General features: G+C 39.4%; 1 protein-coding gene across 1 annotated transcript in view; it reads left to right on the top strand.

The window, feature by feature from the left end:
• LOC124774956 (putative thiamine transporter SLC35F3) overlaps positions 1 to 17174 on the top strand; it is a 320097-nt gene that overhangs the window by 145033 nt on the left and 157890 nt on the right. Inside the window, exon 8 of the mRNA XM_047249675.1 lies at positions 10151 to 10340. Coding sequence (XP_047105631.1) covers positions 10151 to 10340 — 190 coding nt within the window. The remainder of the gene's footprint in view (positions 1 to 10150; positions 10341 to 17174) is intronic.

The following is a 17174-nucleotide window of genomic DNA, read 5'->3' as shown; positions in this document are numbered from 1 at the left end:
ACTTTGATCCGTTTGGGAAGAAGTGGCTACCAGTGACACATGCACTTAGATGTTCTTCAGAAATTCCATGACACATCTGAGGCTGGACATTTAGGATTTATTAAGACATATGATAGAATCTGCATGAGATTTTTCTGGCCAGATTTATTTAGGAGTGTCCGTCACTATGTGTCGCACTGTTGAGAGTGCCAGAGGAGAAAGGCAGTTCCTCAGAAATCACCTGGCTGACTCATACCAATTCCACCAGCTGAAATGCCTTTCAAGCATGTTGAGATTGACCTCCTTCCAACGTCTGCTAGTGGCAATAGATGGATTATTGTTTGCACTGATTATCTGACATGCTATGCCATTACAAAAGCCTTGAAAACAGCTGAAGCGTCCGAGGTAACCAAATTCATCTTGGAAGACATTGTATTAAAACACAGTGCCCCAAGGTCATTAATTACAGATTGAGGGAAAGTTTTTTGATGGAATATTGTGACAGAGATGAACTGTTGGTGCAACATTACTCATCACATTATGACTGCCTACCATGCGAAAACTAACGGGCTTACTGAATGCCTTAATAAGACCTTGGTCGGCATGCTGTCAATGTTTGTCAATGTTGAGTAAAGCAACTGGGATGAGATGCTACCTTTTGTGGTGTTTACCTATGACATCACCAAACAAAACGCCACAGGACATATGCCATTTTTCCTGGTGCCTGGGTGTGAGGCGACTATGACAATGGACACTGTGTTTCCATTACATCCTGACGACGTGGATAACAACTACATTGGGCAGGTGTTAGCCAGAGCTGAGGAAGCTCAGCAGTTAGCTTGACTTTGCATGTTACAGGCTCAAGAAAATGATCACCAAAGGTATGACGTGAGCCACTGCCCTGATGTCTACCAGCAAGGTGATCTCATCTGGATCTTCACTCCTGTTCAGAAGGTTGATCTCTCTGAGAAGCTCCTCAGGCGCTACTTTGGACCTTATATGGTTGTAAGACAGTTGTCTGATGTTACTTATGAAGTTAAAGATTTTGACCCCAGCACAAGATGATGAAAGATCAGAGATACAGTCAACGTCCTTTGAATGAAGCCCTATAAGGATCCTGCAACCCAGTGTAAATTCGAAGCTCCAGTGACAAGCAACAAGTAGAGAGGTGATGAAGAGCGTAGTGGCAAAAGAAGTTCTAAGATCACCACCAGGATGAGAATCAGTCATCAGGGCTCGGAGTATGAAGAATCCATGACTCATTCCCAGACTAGGAGGACATAACACAGAGACACTGTTCTCTTAAGGAGGGAGCAATGTTACACCAGAAGCTGGGTAGCAATGTGGTGTAGTAGTTATGATACTAAACTATTGCACGGAGGGTCGTGAGTTCAAACTCACCTGAACTGTACAATTTTAATTTCTATATTCGGTTCAAGTATATTCTAAAAGTATCCACAAATGTCAAGAATCATTGTGCTGAAATGTTCTGTTGTTGTATATATACTGTTTGTGTTCTGGCCGGAGGCAGTTTGCTCCGCACTGCACTCTTGTATGTGCAAGTGCTGGATAAACCTTTATTAAGTGAAGTTAGTGTTTGTCATTCATCATTACACCTTCTTGTACATGGAAATATTCAACATAGTGCCCAAGGAGAAGTTTAGCATTTTGCAAGTTCTAATATCTCATGAGAATGTGGCCAGACAAATTCATCAAAACTTCCAATATTTCAGCTAGTAAACCCTTCTCATTTTGAAGGTACAAATTGGAAATTGCATTAAATAACAGGGAGAATAGCCTGTTGAGATATCGGTGGTTTTTGACTTTATCAGTTACCATTTCCTCAAGGTATTTACAGAAGATGGTTAATTGTTTGCTTGTTTAGTGGATCAAAAATGTGGTCTCTCACTTTAATCGCAAACAAGTTACTTTACACCCATAATGCCCATTGACAGTGGAAAGTATGACAACACACTGACCATTTTTATGATAGTCTTTTGCATTTGTCTTTTCTATCAGTAATTCTCTTTTACACACAGTGATTTACACTTGACTACATTCAAACACACACACATATATGTGATGCATGTATTTTTTAAAAATTCTACGGAGTGGAAGCAGTTGTCAAGCAAATATAATGATTTTGGTTTGTGTTTGAGGTTAATTTTATGGTGTATTGCATTTTTACTTCCTGTACCATCCAAATTGCAACAAATGACAGTTACTACAGCCAGTTTCAATGACATTTTCATTAAAGAATCATCAGTTTGAGGAAAATAATTGTACTTGATTTCTTCATAAAGCTACATCAACTGTTGTTGCACTCCGACATCACACAGGCTATAACTGCAGAGCAGTGGACACACTGTCATCAAGACATGAGGAAAGATTTTCTCATGTAGACAATCAATCAAAATCAAATTTTAAAATTCATTATTCCTCTCATAGACTTGAATGTATGCTTTGATTTATGGTAGGCAAATGAACCTGATCATTGCCCACATCAATACAGTTTGGCAATGCAGACTTTTATTCAACCAGTCTCTACCACCACAAATGTGCAGACGTCACCCCTCCACATTTCCCTATCACTTAGTCTCTATGTGCAAAAGAGCCTTCTTTGGTGACACAGGCCATAATCATCAATGACTTGCTGTGGCATTTGACATCAGCTTTCTGCATATCATTCACCTTCCCAACAATTTCATACACTGTTCGCACACATTGTGTTTCAATATCCAGTTACATCTACATTCACTGTAACAGCACTCACCTTTTGAATACCAACTGTAAAATTTGTTTTGCTCCTCATATTTCATTAATACTATCTTTTGAACTGTTACTCGAATTGCTACTACTATTACTTCACTATCATTATATTGGTTAATCAGTTGTTATTAACCTCATTATTTAACCATAAAGAAAGATAATAAAATAATTTTGCTTTTTCAAGTTGTTTATTTTTTTCATGGCACTCTGATATTCATTTTCACAATAATCTTTATACTTTGTAGATAAATCATCTTCTGACTCATCATCTTCTGCTGTCATTATACCTACTTCTTTTAGTATGATGATAATAATATGAAAGGATAGATTTCTACTCACCATGTAGAGGAATTGTTGAAATGCAGACAGGCACAACAAAAAGACTCCTAAACATCTAAGCTTTTGGCCAAAAGGCCTTCTTCTAAAGTAGACAACAGACACTCATTCACAAAAGCACAACTCATACACATATGACCACTGTCTCTGGCCAGTGAGGTTGGACTGTGAGCCACTGCACATGATGGGAGAAATAGTCTGGGTGGTGAGGGTAAGGGGGAGGCTGGGGAAGGACGGGGAGGTAGCATGTGAGAAGTGTGAGAAGGCAAAGTGCTGCTTGTGGGAGTGTACAGGGACATGGTGGTGACAGGGAGGGACAGCTAAGTGCAATCAGCTGCTTATGAAGTAGGGCGGGCAGATGGGACTTCATAAGGAGAGAAGTAGAGGAAGGGAAAAATACTGTGGGTGCATTGATGGAATAGAAGGCTGCTTAGTGGTGGAATGGGAGCAGGGAAGGGGATTAGTGGGTGAGGGACAGGGACTAATGAAGTTTGAGGCCAAGATTGTTACAGGAATGTAGGATAAACTACAGGGAGAGTTAGCACCTGTAGTTCAGGAAAGGTGTTGGTAGGAAGGATCCAGATAGCACAGGCAATGAAGCTGTCATTGAAGTGAAGAGTGTTATGTTGGGCAGCACAATGAGCAACTGAATCATCCAGCTATCTCCTGTCCACAATTTATATGTTGTCATTCATGCAGACAAGCAGTTTGTTAGTTGTCGTGCCCACATAGGATGCAGCACAATGGTTGCAGCTTAGTTTGTAGATAACATGACTTCTTCCATAGATAGCCTGCTTTTGATGAGTTATGTGATGTTTGTGACTGGACTGGAGCAGATGGTGGTTTAAGGATGTATGGGACAGATCTTGAATCTAGGTCTATTACAGGGATATGAGCCATGATGCAAGGGGTTGGGAGCAGGGGTGGAGTAGGGATGAATGATGCTATTGCGTATGTTTGATGTGTGGTAGAGTACTACTGTGGGAGAGATGGGATGGGTAGTGGGTAGGATATTGATTATTTCAGGGATATTGAGGGGTAGTCAAAATCCTGGTGGAGAATGTGATTGAGTCAGTTACTCCAGATTTGGGTGGTACTGAGTCATGAGAGGAATGCTCCTTTGAGGCAGGATGGTGAGATTTTTGGAGATAGTGGTAATTGGAGAGGTAAAGCATAGTAGATCTGTTTCACTACAAGGGTGTGATGGTAATTTGGTCTGTGAGGGCATCAGTGAGACTCTTGGTGTATTTGGAGATGGATTACTCATCACTAGAAGTGCAACAGCCATGAGTGGCTAGGCTGTATGGCTGGACTTCTCGGTGTGGAATGGGTTGCAGCTATCAGAGTGGAGGTATTGCTGGTGGTTGGTAGGTTTGAGATGGATGGAGGTACTGATGTAACCATCTTTGAGGTGGGCTTGTTGGGTTGAGGAGCACCAGGTGAAGCAAATGGGGCAGAAGGTATTGAGGTACTGGACAAATGTGGATAGGGTCTTCTCACCCTCAATCCAGTCCATCAGTACCTCTGCCCATACCACACCTACCAACCACTAAAATTATGTTCACTTTGACAGCTACCACCTATTCCACACCAAGATGCCCCTTCCATCCAACAGAGCCACCCATAGCTATCACTTTTGTTATGACAAGCAATCCCTTTTCAAATATACCAAGGGTCCGACAGAGGCTTTCACAGACTGAAATTACGCTGCCAACCTTGTACAGAACATGCCTTATCTCTCCAGTCACCCACCACCTCCCAAAGTCCCACCATCCAGCAATGAAGGAGCATTCCACTCATGACTCAGTGTCACCCAGGACTGGAGCAACAGCAACTGAAACAGATTCTCCATCAGGGTTATGACTACCTCTCATCGTGTCCTGAAGTGAGGATTGTCCCACCCACTATCCTTCCCACAGTGATATTCCACTGCCCATCAAACCTACATAATATCCTTGCCCATCAATACTCCATCCATGCTCCTAACCTCTTGCCTAATTGTTCCTATCCTTGCAATGGGTCTAGATTCTAGACCTGTCCCATAGTCTTCAAACCACCACCAACTCCTGGCCAGTCACAAGCATCACTTAACCCATCAAAGGCAGGGCTTACTATGAAAGCAGTCATGTGATCTCGAGCTGAACTGCAACCACTGTGATGCATTCTACATGACTGCTGACAATCAACAAGCTGTCTGTCCACCTGAATGACCACTGATAAATTGTGGCCAAGAGAAAGCTGGACCACTCAGTTGCTGAGCACACTGTCCAACACAACGTTCTTCACTTCAGTGAGTGTTTCACACCCTGCACCATCTAGATCCTTCCTAGCAACACCAGCTTCTCTGTACTGAACAGGTGTGAACTCTCCCTGCAACACATTCTGTAACCACACTAGCCTCAGCTTTCATTAGTCCCGCATCCTTCACCCACCTATCCCCTTCACTGCTCCCATTCCACCACTAGACAGCCTCCTATTCTACCACTGTGCCCACAGTCTTTTGTTCCCTTCTCCACTTCTCTCCATTTCTACTCTCACTCTCCCTCTCATCTGAATGCACCCAGATGCCCTACCCTGTCCTCACCACTTCCCTGTACACTCCTGGAGGCAGCACTTTATCATTCCTCACCTTATCCTGCTATCCCATCCCCCTCCCTGTTCCACACTGCTCCTTACCCCCACCATCCACACTGATTCTCCCATCATGTGCAGTTGCTTGTAGTCTGGTCTTGGTGGCCAGAGATAGTGGTCATGTATGGATGAGTTGTGCTTGCATGAATGTGTGTGTGATGTCTACCTTAGATGAAGTCCTTTTGGCCAAAAGTTCAAATGTTTAGCAATCTTTTTGTTGCACCTGTCTGTGACTCAACGTCTCCTCTAAATGGTGAGTAGCAATCTATCCATTTCATAATATTGTCTTTTTCACATCCTTAATTTTCTGTTATTTTAGTAGTACATGATTTTTATTACTGGAAACATTTTTACTTAGCATTTGACATGATTTTGGTTCCTCACCTACCTTACTACTTCAGTCTCCTCTGAGATTATGTGAAATTAAAGTACAATTATTTACAAGTGGCTCTTTCCTGTATCTTCCACAAGTCCAAGACCCAACTGGAGCAAATCTGTTTAAATGATTGGATCCAAAATTACCATTATCTCCCACACTTTTGTCTCTGGAATTCCTCGTACCATATCTGTTTCCATTTGGACCATTTGTCGTCCAGTTATTTCTTTGATCACCATTATTTCTCCAAGAGTCTGCTTTATTCATCATATTCACATGGTAATTCCTCCTTGAATGATTCCTATCCTCGAAGTTTCTTCCACTGGTCTTCGTCTGTGGGCCTCACTCTTCCCACTTTTTCCACATAGTTCAAAACATAATTTATATTACGTCAGAGCAGGCAAAATCAACAATCTAATCCCCTGTGAAAGTTTATTTTCTAATCTCATAACTATCCTTTCATTACATATTTCTACCTGCAAATATTTAAGTTCATTTTTTTAGGATCATACACATGACCTCCCTAACATTCATTTAAAATCTTCTGCTGTCCATCTGTAGACCAATATTCATTCAAAAACAATTTCTTAAACTCTTCCCATGATCTACAAGATTATGCAACCTCAGCTGCCAAACCATAAGCATCAGACTTCAAAAATCCTCTTAAAATATGTAGTTTTTCTTTATCAATCCAATTTTCTGATAAATCATTGAATTGTTTAATACAATCAAGATCGTACACTTCACCAAAAGGTTTGAAATTATTAAATTTCTTACAACTAACAAAAGGAACTCTGTTAGGTACTGTACAGACACCATGTTTAACACTTTGCTGACCCTCTTCTCAATTTCAGCAAACTTAGAGTCTACATCTTCCTTGATTTTCTTTTCAATGACAGTCACATATTTACTTCTACTTCTTTTTCTACCATCTCAGAATTCTATCACATAAATCCGTTTTAATTTGGTGAATGCAACTTTCAGTTCTTCCCTGTTATCAGAACTAAATTTCTTTGATACTTGTAAATTATTATTACATGAATTAGCAACAGTTTCCATTCTACCTTCACATAGTTTCCACATTATAATTTTGTTAGCTGTACAAACACAGCTAGCGTTATTCAATTTTGCCTCTGTATCTTGTACTTCTTCTTTTAATTTATTTTCAAAAGCATCTTTCATAGGCTCCATTTTCTTGTTTAGTTGTAATTACACTAATTTCTTCATTGCTTTTGTCCATTTTTTAATCTAATCTGCTAATGTCACACTTACTACACATATTCTCATACATTTACTTCATAATCTGCCTCAATGACAACTTAATTTCCTCATTTCATGACTTTTTGTGCATTCTATGATTTTCATTGTATAATTCTTGCCTAATTTTAACTTGTTCCATGAATTTGGAACTGTACATTTCTTTATTCATACGACCATGAGCAGTAGGTGAAGCCATAGACATTTTGTTCAAAATTTTACTGTTAAGGTGTTCATCACTAAAGTCAAAAACTAACCTAAACCCACTATCATCTTCAGGTTCACTTTTAATGGCTCCTTTTTGTTTATATATCAAATTAAATTCGTATATTCTGTCCATAACAACACTATTTTCTTCAATTCACATTGCTTACTCCCTGTCTGTTACCACTTAACACACTGTTCTTAATCTCACTATCACACACTTTTGTGAATAATCACTGATAATGAAATGGAATGTCAATTTACCTTGATTATTTTCTGCACCAATTGTGGCTGCTGTTGTGTCATCTGCTAACTGATGTAGCTTGTAACCTCCATGTCAGCTGTGCTCAGTGTGTTGTTTACATGTGGTCTGCACCATGCTGGTCGTATAGAATGTGACATCAGCTGAACCTGCTCGCTGACTGACTGTTGTCCAAAATGGAATCACAGGAACATCAGGCACTACTGTACTTCGATTGGTTGATTTGTTCCCATATAATAGCATCCCCCTTCTACACATAATTTCAAACAATTAAAATTTCACTGTTCCAAAAACTAATTGTGCACTGCCATATCTTTTGCTGTCACAGTCCATTCTAACCATTTGAATTTTAATTATTAAGTCCCATAATCACTATGACTATCCTCTCTTCCTCCTCCTCCTAATTATCACAGTCACTGTCTATTATTTGTCACATTTTCTGGTTTTGTGAGCTCATAAGCCCTCATCGTGCCAGGAAAGAACCATCATCATCTGAAAAAGGAACAAAATGTAGCTTTCTGTACTGCATAAATCTGTTATAACTGTCACCATATTTTCATTGTCACTTCACTATTTTGTAAATTCACTGTTTCATGAAAGTTCTTTTCCATGATGCTTCCATGACAAAGTGTTCCAAAACCGTAGGGCACCAAATGTAGCTTACCTATTTTGTCTGCACAGTTAGCCTTGATAGCAATACTTTCATTGAAATGGGCTGAAAAGTTGGCAGTGGAAATAAGCTAGTGTCATTAATGTTGTCTACACCAAAAATTTAAGTTCAAATACATTAATTGTCCTTGGTTGCTAAATGAACTAATGTTTATGCTCAGTTTGAGTCTCATCTACTTTGATCAGATGAACTGCCACAATTGAGGAACATATTTATAGAATAAAAATTCTCTTTAGTTGTCATTAATTTTCTTAATTTATTCTATGACTTGTTTTGAAGTTTAAAGCTTCATCCTCAGGTGCCACCAAATAATTATGGGAGCATAAATGTGTGGTGGTCAGGCCAGTCAGTCATGGGGGACCATACCCATGTCAAACAAATGCCCTCAAGTTTGTTTGATGTGTGTGTGATCCCTTGTGACTGACTGGCTTGACTGCAATACATTTATATTTCCATAATTACTGGTAGTTGATAATGCCTGAAGATGGAACTGTAAGCTCCAAACCTGGTTGTAGAATAAATTAAAAAATTACAAGCAACTGAAGTGGTTTTTATTTTATAAACTCATCTACATTAATTATCCACAGATAAATGAATAACAACATAATACAGTTGGTTGATATCCTATAATATTGTTTGAGTGCAGTAACCTAACGATAATGTAATCCATCACAATTGTTCATGTATAGTGTGACTGTATAGGTCACCCATTACACTGTCCATTCAATCAGATAATCATATCATAATGAATAAAGTATGAACAGAAATTATTGGTTTTGCAGACAATACCATTCATGACCTAGCTCCATTGCCACAGATGGTGGTAATCATTATTGAAGTTGAACACTGCTGTATCCTGCTACAAGTGTGTGTAAGTGTGCCAACTGTAGTGTCATCACACATGTACATTTAAATCAACCGCCATCTGTATTGGCATGGGCCAGACACTAGAGGCACCTGTAGGAAGTGTGCCAATGGCAGTGTCTCTCGTGCACCAGCTGCCAGTGACTCAAACCTTTACATGCCCAGAGCAGTGCTGGCTCACTCTCACTAAGTTGTTTTAGTTTGTACCTCTCACATCAGTTGTTCTCTGTATCACTTATGTAGCATGTTCTGAATGATTCTTTTGTCTTGTTACAAGTGTAATCATGAGACGCTTATTTCTGTTAGTGTTCAGAGGTTTATGAGTAAAGCCATATTTGTGTTTCTTGGATCAATTTCATGTATTACTTGGTTACTACACAACTGATTGATACATAGAATAACTTATGTGAGTGGCAAAGAGAAAGAACACAGTGAGAGTGAGTCAGTGCTGCTCCACATGCATAAAGGTGTGAGTCACCAGTAGGTGGCATGGTGGAAACCGTCGCGTGTGGCCACTTCCTACAGGCAGCCACTAGCGGCCGGCCCATGCTGATGCAGTTGGCAGTTATTTAAGTACACACCACACCTGGTGCACTTACACTCACAGTCACATGCAGGATACAGAAAACACAGTTAATGAGAATACTTACACAGTCACAGTCCAATTAATCATGGGGAACAGTCACTAAAATTAGTCTTTTGTTGTGTCACTATGAACAAAACTTTAAATGCTTCCCATCCTTCTTTTTCCTTTTTTTCTAAATAATAAGGAGAATTGTCTAATAGTGAATTTTATTTACAGGTATTGTTCAAAAAAGTAATTGGAGAAGCAAGTTATGGACAAGTATCTCTCTTCTTCTCACTGATTGGCATGTTCAATGCTGCCTTATTATGGCCTGTGTGCCTTACACTGTACTTCACAGGCACTGAAATACTGCACTGGAGGCAACTGCCATGGCCAGCGTTGCTTGGAGCAAGTGGCCTATCTCTTGGTAAATTTTGTTTTCATGGCAACAGCTTTTGATGTGCTCAGCATTCTGAATTTTTTAAAATCTCTCTGCCAATATGTAAAATTTTCTTTTTGTGAAACAGAAATACTTGTATCCATATGGTAGATTGTGAATGCAACTGAAACTGTGGAAAAAGAAGCAACTAACATTATTACTTACAATGTGGTACCAAAATTGCACTGTAGTACAAAATCCAAATTAGATATCAACTTAAGAATTTTGATGTGCTCAGCATTCAGAATTTTTTAAAATCTCTCTGCCAATATGTAAAATTTTCTTTTTGTGAAATAGAAATACTTGTATCCATATGGTAGATTGTGAATGCAACTGAAACTATGGAAAAAGAAGCAATAACATTATTACTTACAATGTGGTACCAAAATTGCACTATAGTACAAAATCCAAATTAGATATCAACTTAAGACCCTGCAAACATGTAATTCTCCTGGGCTGTCAAACAAACACAGATAAAAATCTTTTATGAATTTTATCATGGAGAATCCTAAGAGGTATATAAATTATTTAAGAAGTAAAGGTAATTGGAGACAGAACAGAGGAAGAGGGAGAATGAGGAGAGGAGGATGTGAGTGCAGGATTAGGGAAGTTCAGAAAAAGCTTGTGTTTGGGATGTGGGTCCAGATGGCATGGGTTGTGAAGTAGCCATAAAAATTGAGCATGTTAACCTTAGCAATGTGCTTCACCACTGGGTGAAACTCTGATCATGACCACAGTTTGGTGATGGCCATCCATTTGCGTGGATAGATAGTTGATGGTCACATCCACATAAAATGGTGTGTGTAAATTACTGCTGCATTGGTACATGATATGATTTACTTCACAGGTAGTAATTCCTGTGTTATGGTATAATAAATATGTGATGGGACAGGTTTAGGAAGACAGCATAGATTTATCAGATTGGTCTTACATCTTGGTCTTCCACAGGAATATGAACAATGTAGGAAGGGGCTGGTCTAGAAGCAGATTATTTAGATTAAATGGGTGGCATAATATTACTTTGGGAATGGTGTGAAGGAATGTTCCTCATACAGGGGGGAGGCCCTAATGAGAGATATGGTCAAGGGATGATATTGTATGGTACAGAGAGTGTTCCTTTGTGGCTGGTTGTACTGGGGGCATTCACAGGATTAGGAGCATATGTGTATGTGGCACAGGAAATCTGGTTGTGGACTGTATTGAGAGAGCAATGCCTCTCTGTGAAGGCTGTCAGCATGCTGCACTAGGTACTGCTCATCACTGTAGATACAGGGTGTTTCAAAAATGACCGGTATATTTGAAACGGCAATAAAAACTAAACGAGCAGCGATAGAAATACACCGTTTGTTGCAATATGCTTGAGACAACAGTACATTTTCAGGCAGACAAACTTTCGAAATTACAGTAGTTACAATTTTCAACAACAGATGGCGCTGCGGTCTGGGAAACTCTATAGTACGATATTTTCCACATATCCACCATGCGTAGCAATAATATGGCGTAGTCTCTGAATGAAATTACCCGAAACCTTTGACAACGTGTCCAGCGGAATGGCTTCACATGCAGATGAGATGTACTGCTTCAGCTGTTCAATTGTTTCTGGATTCTGGCGGTACACCTGGTCTTTCAAGTGTCCCCACAGAAAGAAGTCACAGGGGTTCATGTCCGGCGAATAGGGAGGCCAATCCACGCCGCCTCCTGTATGTTTCGGATAGCCCAAAGCAATCACACGATCATCGAAATATTCATTCAGGAAATAAAAGACGTTGGCCGTGTGATGTGGCCGGGCACCATCTTGCATAAACCACGAGGTGTTCGCAGTGTCGTCTAAGGCAGTTTGTACCGCCACAAATTTACGAAGAATGTCCAGATAGCATGATGCAGTAATCGTTTCGGATCTGAAAAATGGGCCAATGATTCCTTTGGAAGAAATGGCGGCCCAGACCAGTACTTTTTGAGGATGCAGGGACGATGGGACTGCAACATGGGGCTTTTCGGTTCCCCATATGCGCCAGTTCTGTTTATTGACGAAGCCGTCCAGGTAAAAATAAGCTTCGTCAGTAAACCAAATGCTGCCCACATGCATATCGCCGTCATCAATCCTGTGCACTATATCGTTAGCGAATGTCTCTCGTGCAGCAATGGTAGCGGTGCTGAGGGGTTGCCGCGTTTGAATTTTGTATGGATAGAGGTGTAAACTCTGGCGCATGAGACGATACGTGGACGTTGGCGTCATTTGGACCGCAGCTGCAACACGGCGAACGGAAACCCGAGGCCGCTGTTGGATCACCTGCTGCACTAGCTGCGTGTTGCCCTCTGTGGCTGCCGTACGCGGTCGCCCTACCTTTCCAGCATGTTCATCCGTCACGTTCCCAGTCCGTTGAAATTTTTCAAACAGATCCTTTATTGTATCGCTTTTCGGTCCTTTGGTTACATTAAACCTCTGTTGAAAACTTCGTCTTGTTGCAACAACACTGTGTTCTAGGCGGTGGAATTTCAACACCAGAAAAATCCTCTGTTCTAAGGAATAAACCATGTTGTCTACAGGACACTTGCACGTTGTGAACAGCACACGCTTACAGCAGAAAGACGACGTACAGAATGGCGCACCCACAGACTGCGTTGTCTTCTATATCCTTCACATCACTTGCAGCGCCATCTGTTGTTGAAAATTGTAACTACTGTAATTTCGAAAGTTTGTCCGCCTGAAAATGTACTGTTGTCCCAAGCATATTGCAACAAACGGTGTATTTCTATCGCTGCTCGTTAAGTTTTTATTGCCGTTTCAAATATACCGGTTATTTTTGAAACACCCTGTATATCATCCATGGTTGGCCATACTATATGAAAGACATTTCGTTGCTGTGAAATGGTTTTGGTATTTGTATATCTTCCCCTCAAAGAATAAGTAGTTATGTGTGAGGACACAGTTTCTGAGGTGTATAAAGAATGAAGTTGTGTGTGCCTGTTCCACACCCATCTTCACCCCTGCCCCATGACCCTAACTTCCCTAATCCTGCACTCACATCCTCCTCTCTTCATTCTCCCTCTTCCTCTGTTCTGTCTCCATGGCCACTTTGAGAACATTATTTCACACAAGTGACTTATTATTTGTTTCCCCCTTTTCCCACATACTATTTCACCCATCAGATTTTGCTACTAATTGTTATAAGCACTGTCTACAAGTCTTGCACTTGGGTGCTCCTCTCAGCTTGGTGGTGCAAGTGGCTGCTGCTGATTGTGATATGGTGTCTCTGGCAAGCCTCTCAACTTGGTATCCGCAGTGGTGGCTTATGTTGCTTGGTCCTTATATTAGCCCTGTATGTCTCCCCTCCCAATCTACTCCCCCACACCATTGTGTTCAATTCACTTGCCTGCAGCTAAAATGATCTCACTGATGCCACATTCCTATCTCATATACCTGTTGTCTCCCCCTTCCAGCCGTCAGCCTCTCTTCTCTGGTCCTCTCTCCCCCTCCATGCCTCCTTTATCCCCTTGAAATTTCACCCAATATAACCACTCTGTCCAATCCTATTGCACTACATCAGTCTCCCATAAGAAAAATGTGTATTTTCATTTTGCAGTAGTACATGTAGTGAAGGATAATGAGGTGGAAACACTGAAAGATATAAAGCTGATCACAGACCAAAAAAAGTAAATGAAATGGACAATGCATGAAAATAACATACCTATCATTTATCAAGGAACACAAACTTCCAGAGGGAATCAGAATATTGAGATACAGCATCAGTTTCTAAATCTAGTAGTATCAGTCATCATTAGTACAATGTATAAAAATGATGGTAGAGTTATATGTAATGAAATGTTGTCTGAACAAAGCTGCACAAATATCTGCTCAGATCTTGATAAGATTTCAAAGGGGTGTGAAGACAGGCAACTTGCTTTAAATGTACAGAAATGTAAACTCATGCACTTCATGGAACACAAGAGACTCTATAGGTCTTCAAGAAAAATGTATAAATGCACAATATTACTAATGAGTGTGAACTGTCACTAAGAGATAGTGCAACTCCTATCCCATTACATATATACTCATCCTCTCTGGCATACATTTCATTCTGATGCAAAGCCTCATCATTTTGTACTCTTCTATCGCCAGTTTTCCACTCTAGTTCTTACTGTATGATTACAGCATCAATGACTCACAACTGGAATCGTTTAATTTATATGATTGCCTGAATGTAACAATTTGTGTGATACAAAATGGAATGATCAAATACATTCACTTGTAAAGCAGGTGTCATACTTTAGTTCATTGGCAGGTTACTAGAAAAATACAACCATTCTACACTATATAGTAGATTATTTAAACACTTCTGTGTCTCAGCTTAAAACGTTGATCAAGTGTGTGCAACCTATACCAAATAGTACTAACAGGGAACATTGAACATATTCAAATAAGGACAGCAAAAATGGTTACAAGTTTGTTTGAGTCACTGTAGGCTGTTGTGGAAATGTGGAAAAATATGAATTGTCAGGAACTTGAAGATATATTCCAGTTACTAGTAAACACCTACTTACAAAGTTTCAAGAACCAGCAGTAAGTGAAGAATCTAGAAACATACTTCAGACTCCAACATATCACTCCAGTAGGAACTATAAAGACAAGATTAGTCCAACTGCAGAGTATTTAAAGAGTCATACTTTCCTTTCACTGTTTTTGAATGGAGCAGAAAGGAACATTAACTTATAGTACCAGTATAATACTAAGTACCCTTTGCCATTTGTATCGATGCACATGTAGAAAAAGTGGAAAGAAAGGCAGTTTACATAGGGACTTTAATTTTTAAAATAATGACAGTAGATGATGTAAACTGTTTCATACTGAGCAAACTTAATGCATCTGTATTCAGTTATACTTTAGCAATTCCAATGCCACTGCTAGAACGTTGTCATTGAAATTTGTGATCAGTTATTTCAGAGTATCATAATTACCACCACACACTGTCTTTCACCTAGAAAGTCATTTTCATTTGTATGTTGTTTAACAAATTAGGGTCTTATTCTTAGGGTGTTATGTATAGTACATGTGTTTGGCTTTTTTGATAACAGTCTTCAGGTTTTTACACTGATAGCAAAGGATTTTAACTTCTGGTTATAATTTGTCCTTTGAATATGATATAGATGCTTTGTTTCCCGTTACAAAATTCTTGAAGCCCACTTTATCCACCTCTTGTCCATGGTTCTACATAATTTTTATAAATGTGTGTTATAAGAAAAAGCAGGACTCAAAAAGCTGAAAGAACATAGTTAACAATGAGTTCTTATGAATTTTCTCTGAACACAATGAGGTATGTTTCTGCTGTATACTATGATTTGAACCAGATTGTTGAGCATGTTTTATGGTAAATATTTCACCATCATGATGAAATACTATTGTTACATCCATATCAGTGGATAACAGAAAGCCAATCAATCACATATACTGGACCAATGTGTGGAACACAGTGATACATAACAGAAAATGGCATTCACACTAGATTTTGGGTGTGCGTTTGTATGTCTCTGTGGTTGTATGTGTTAATGTGTGAACTGTTTCTAGAAAAAGAGCTAATGCTCAAAAGCTGTTTTCTGTTATTTGTTACTATACTCCACACATTGATCCATTATAGGTGACTGCTTACCTTTCTCTTGTTATACATATTGTTCCCAACAGGAATTTCCATTATTTTTACCTACCATATAGTGGAGATGCTGAGTCGCAGATAGGCACAATGAAGAGACTGTCACAAAATAAGCTTTGCATGAGTATGTGTGTGTGTGTGTCTGTCATCTATTTTTGACAAAGGCCTTGTTGGTCGAAAGCTTATTTTGTGACAGTCATTTTATTGTGCCTATCTGCGACTCAACATCTGTGCTATATGGTGAGTAGTAACTATCCTTTCCGTAATATTGTTACATTCCATCCTGGATTTTCCATTGTTTCATTATTGTTACATGTGTCATTGATGATATTTATTTCTAAGAATAAGTTTTCTAAATGTGTTGATTGTGACCTTCACTTATTGGGAACGTTACTGTAGAAAATAACACAAAGCTGGACATCAGTAATTCTGAGTGTCCTTAAATCACTCTCTCTGCAAGAGAATCAGTATTAAGATGTACAAAAATAGTTTGCCTCTAGTGATGTCTGCATAACCTTATTAATAATCTGTTTCCTTGATGAACTGTAAGATACAATATGCTTCCAGAAAGTAAGTTCTGCTTCATTAAAAAAACAAAATGAGCACAGATACAGAAAAACTGTCTATTGGCAAAAAATTACAAATCTTAAACTACCTTTCTACTAGCTCCTGCCATTTGGTAGGCACTTGACATAGCATGGCACAAGTTTTTGTATGCCTTCCTCACAGAAGATTGCTGCCTTAGTTGTCACCTATGTAGTAATATGTTCTTTGAGCACATAATAGTTGTTGAATTTTTGATCAGTGAGGAACTTCCTCAGATGCAAAAAAAGACAGAAGTTGCTAGGGGTGAGGTGATCAGTATAGAGGGTGGTCATATTGCCTCCAGTGAAAGTCCTCTAAGAGTTACTGTGTCTTGTTCACAGTGTGAGATTGAGCATTGTCATGAATCAAAATAATATAGTTTATAAGCATTCCATGGTGCTTCTTCTGTATTGCATGGCGTAGTTTCTTAAGAATCTCACAGTAAACATTTCCATTGACTATTTCATCTCAGAGAAAAAATTTACCAGTGTGGAACATGGCTGACCTCCTCTTGGTTGTTTAATGAATATGGTTTATTGGCTTTAGATTAATCAAAATGAAACTGTAATAACTTCAAGTTGAACAAATATAT

The sequence above is a fragment of the Schistocerca piceifrons genome, chromosome 1 (assembly GCF_021461385.2).
Source record: "Schistocerca piceifrons isolate TAMUIC-IGC-003096 chromosome 1, iqSchPice1.1, whole genome shotgun sequence".
Taxonomy (NCBI): Eukaryota; Metazoa; Arthropoda; class Insecta; order Orthoptera; family Acrididae; genus Schistocerca; species Schistocerca piceifrons.
The sequence above is the reverse complement of the archived record's forward strand: the minus strand, read 5'-3'. Positions and strand labels throughout refer to the sequence as shown.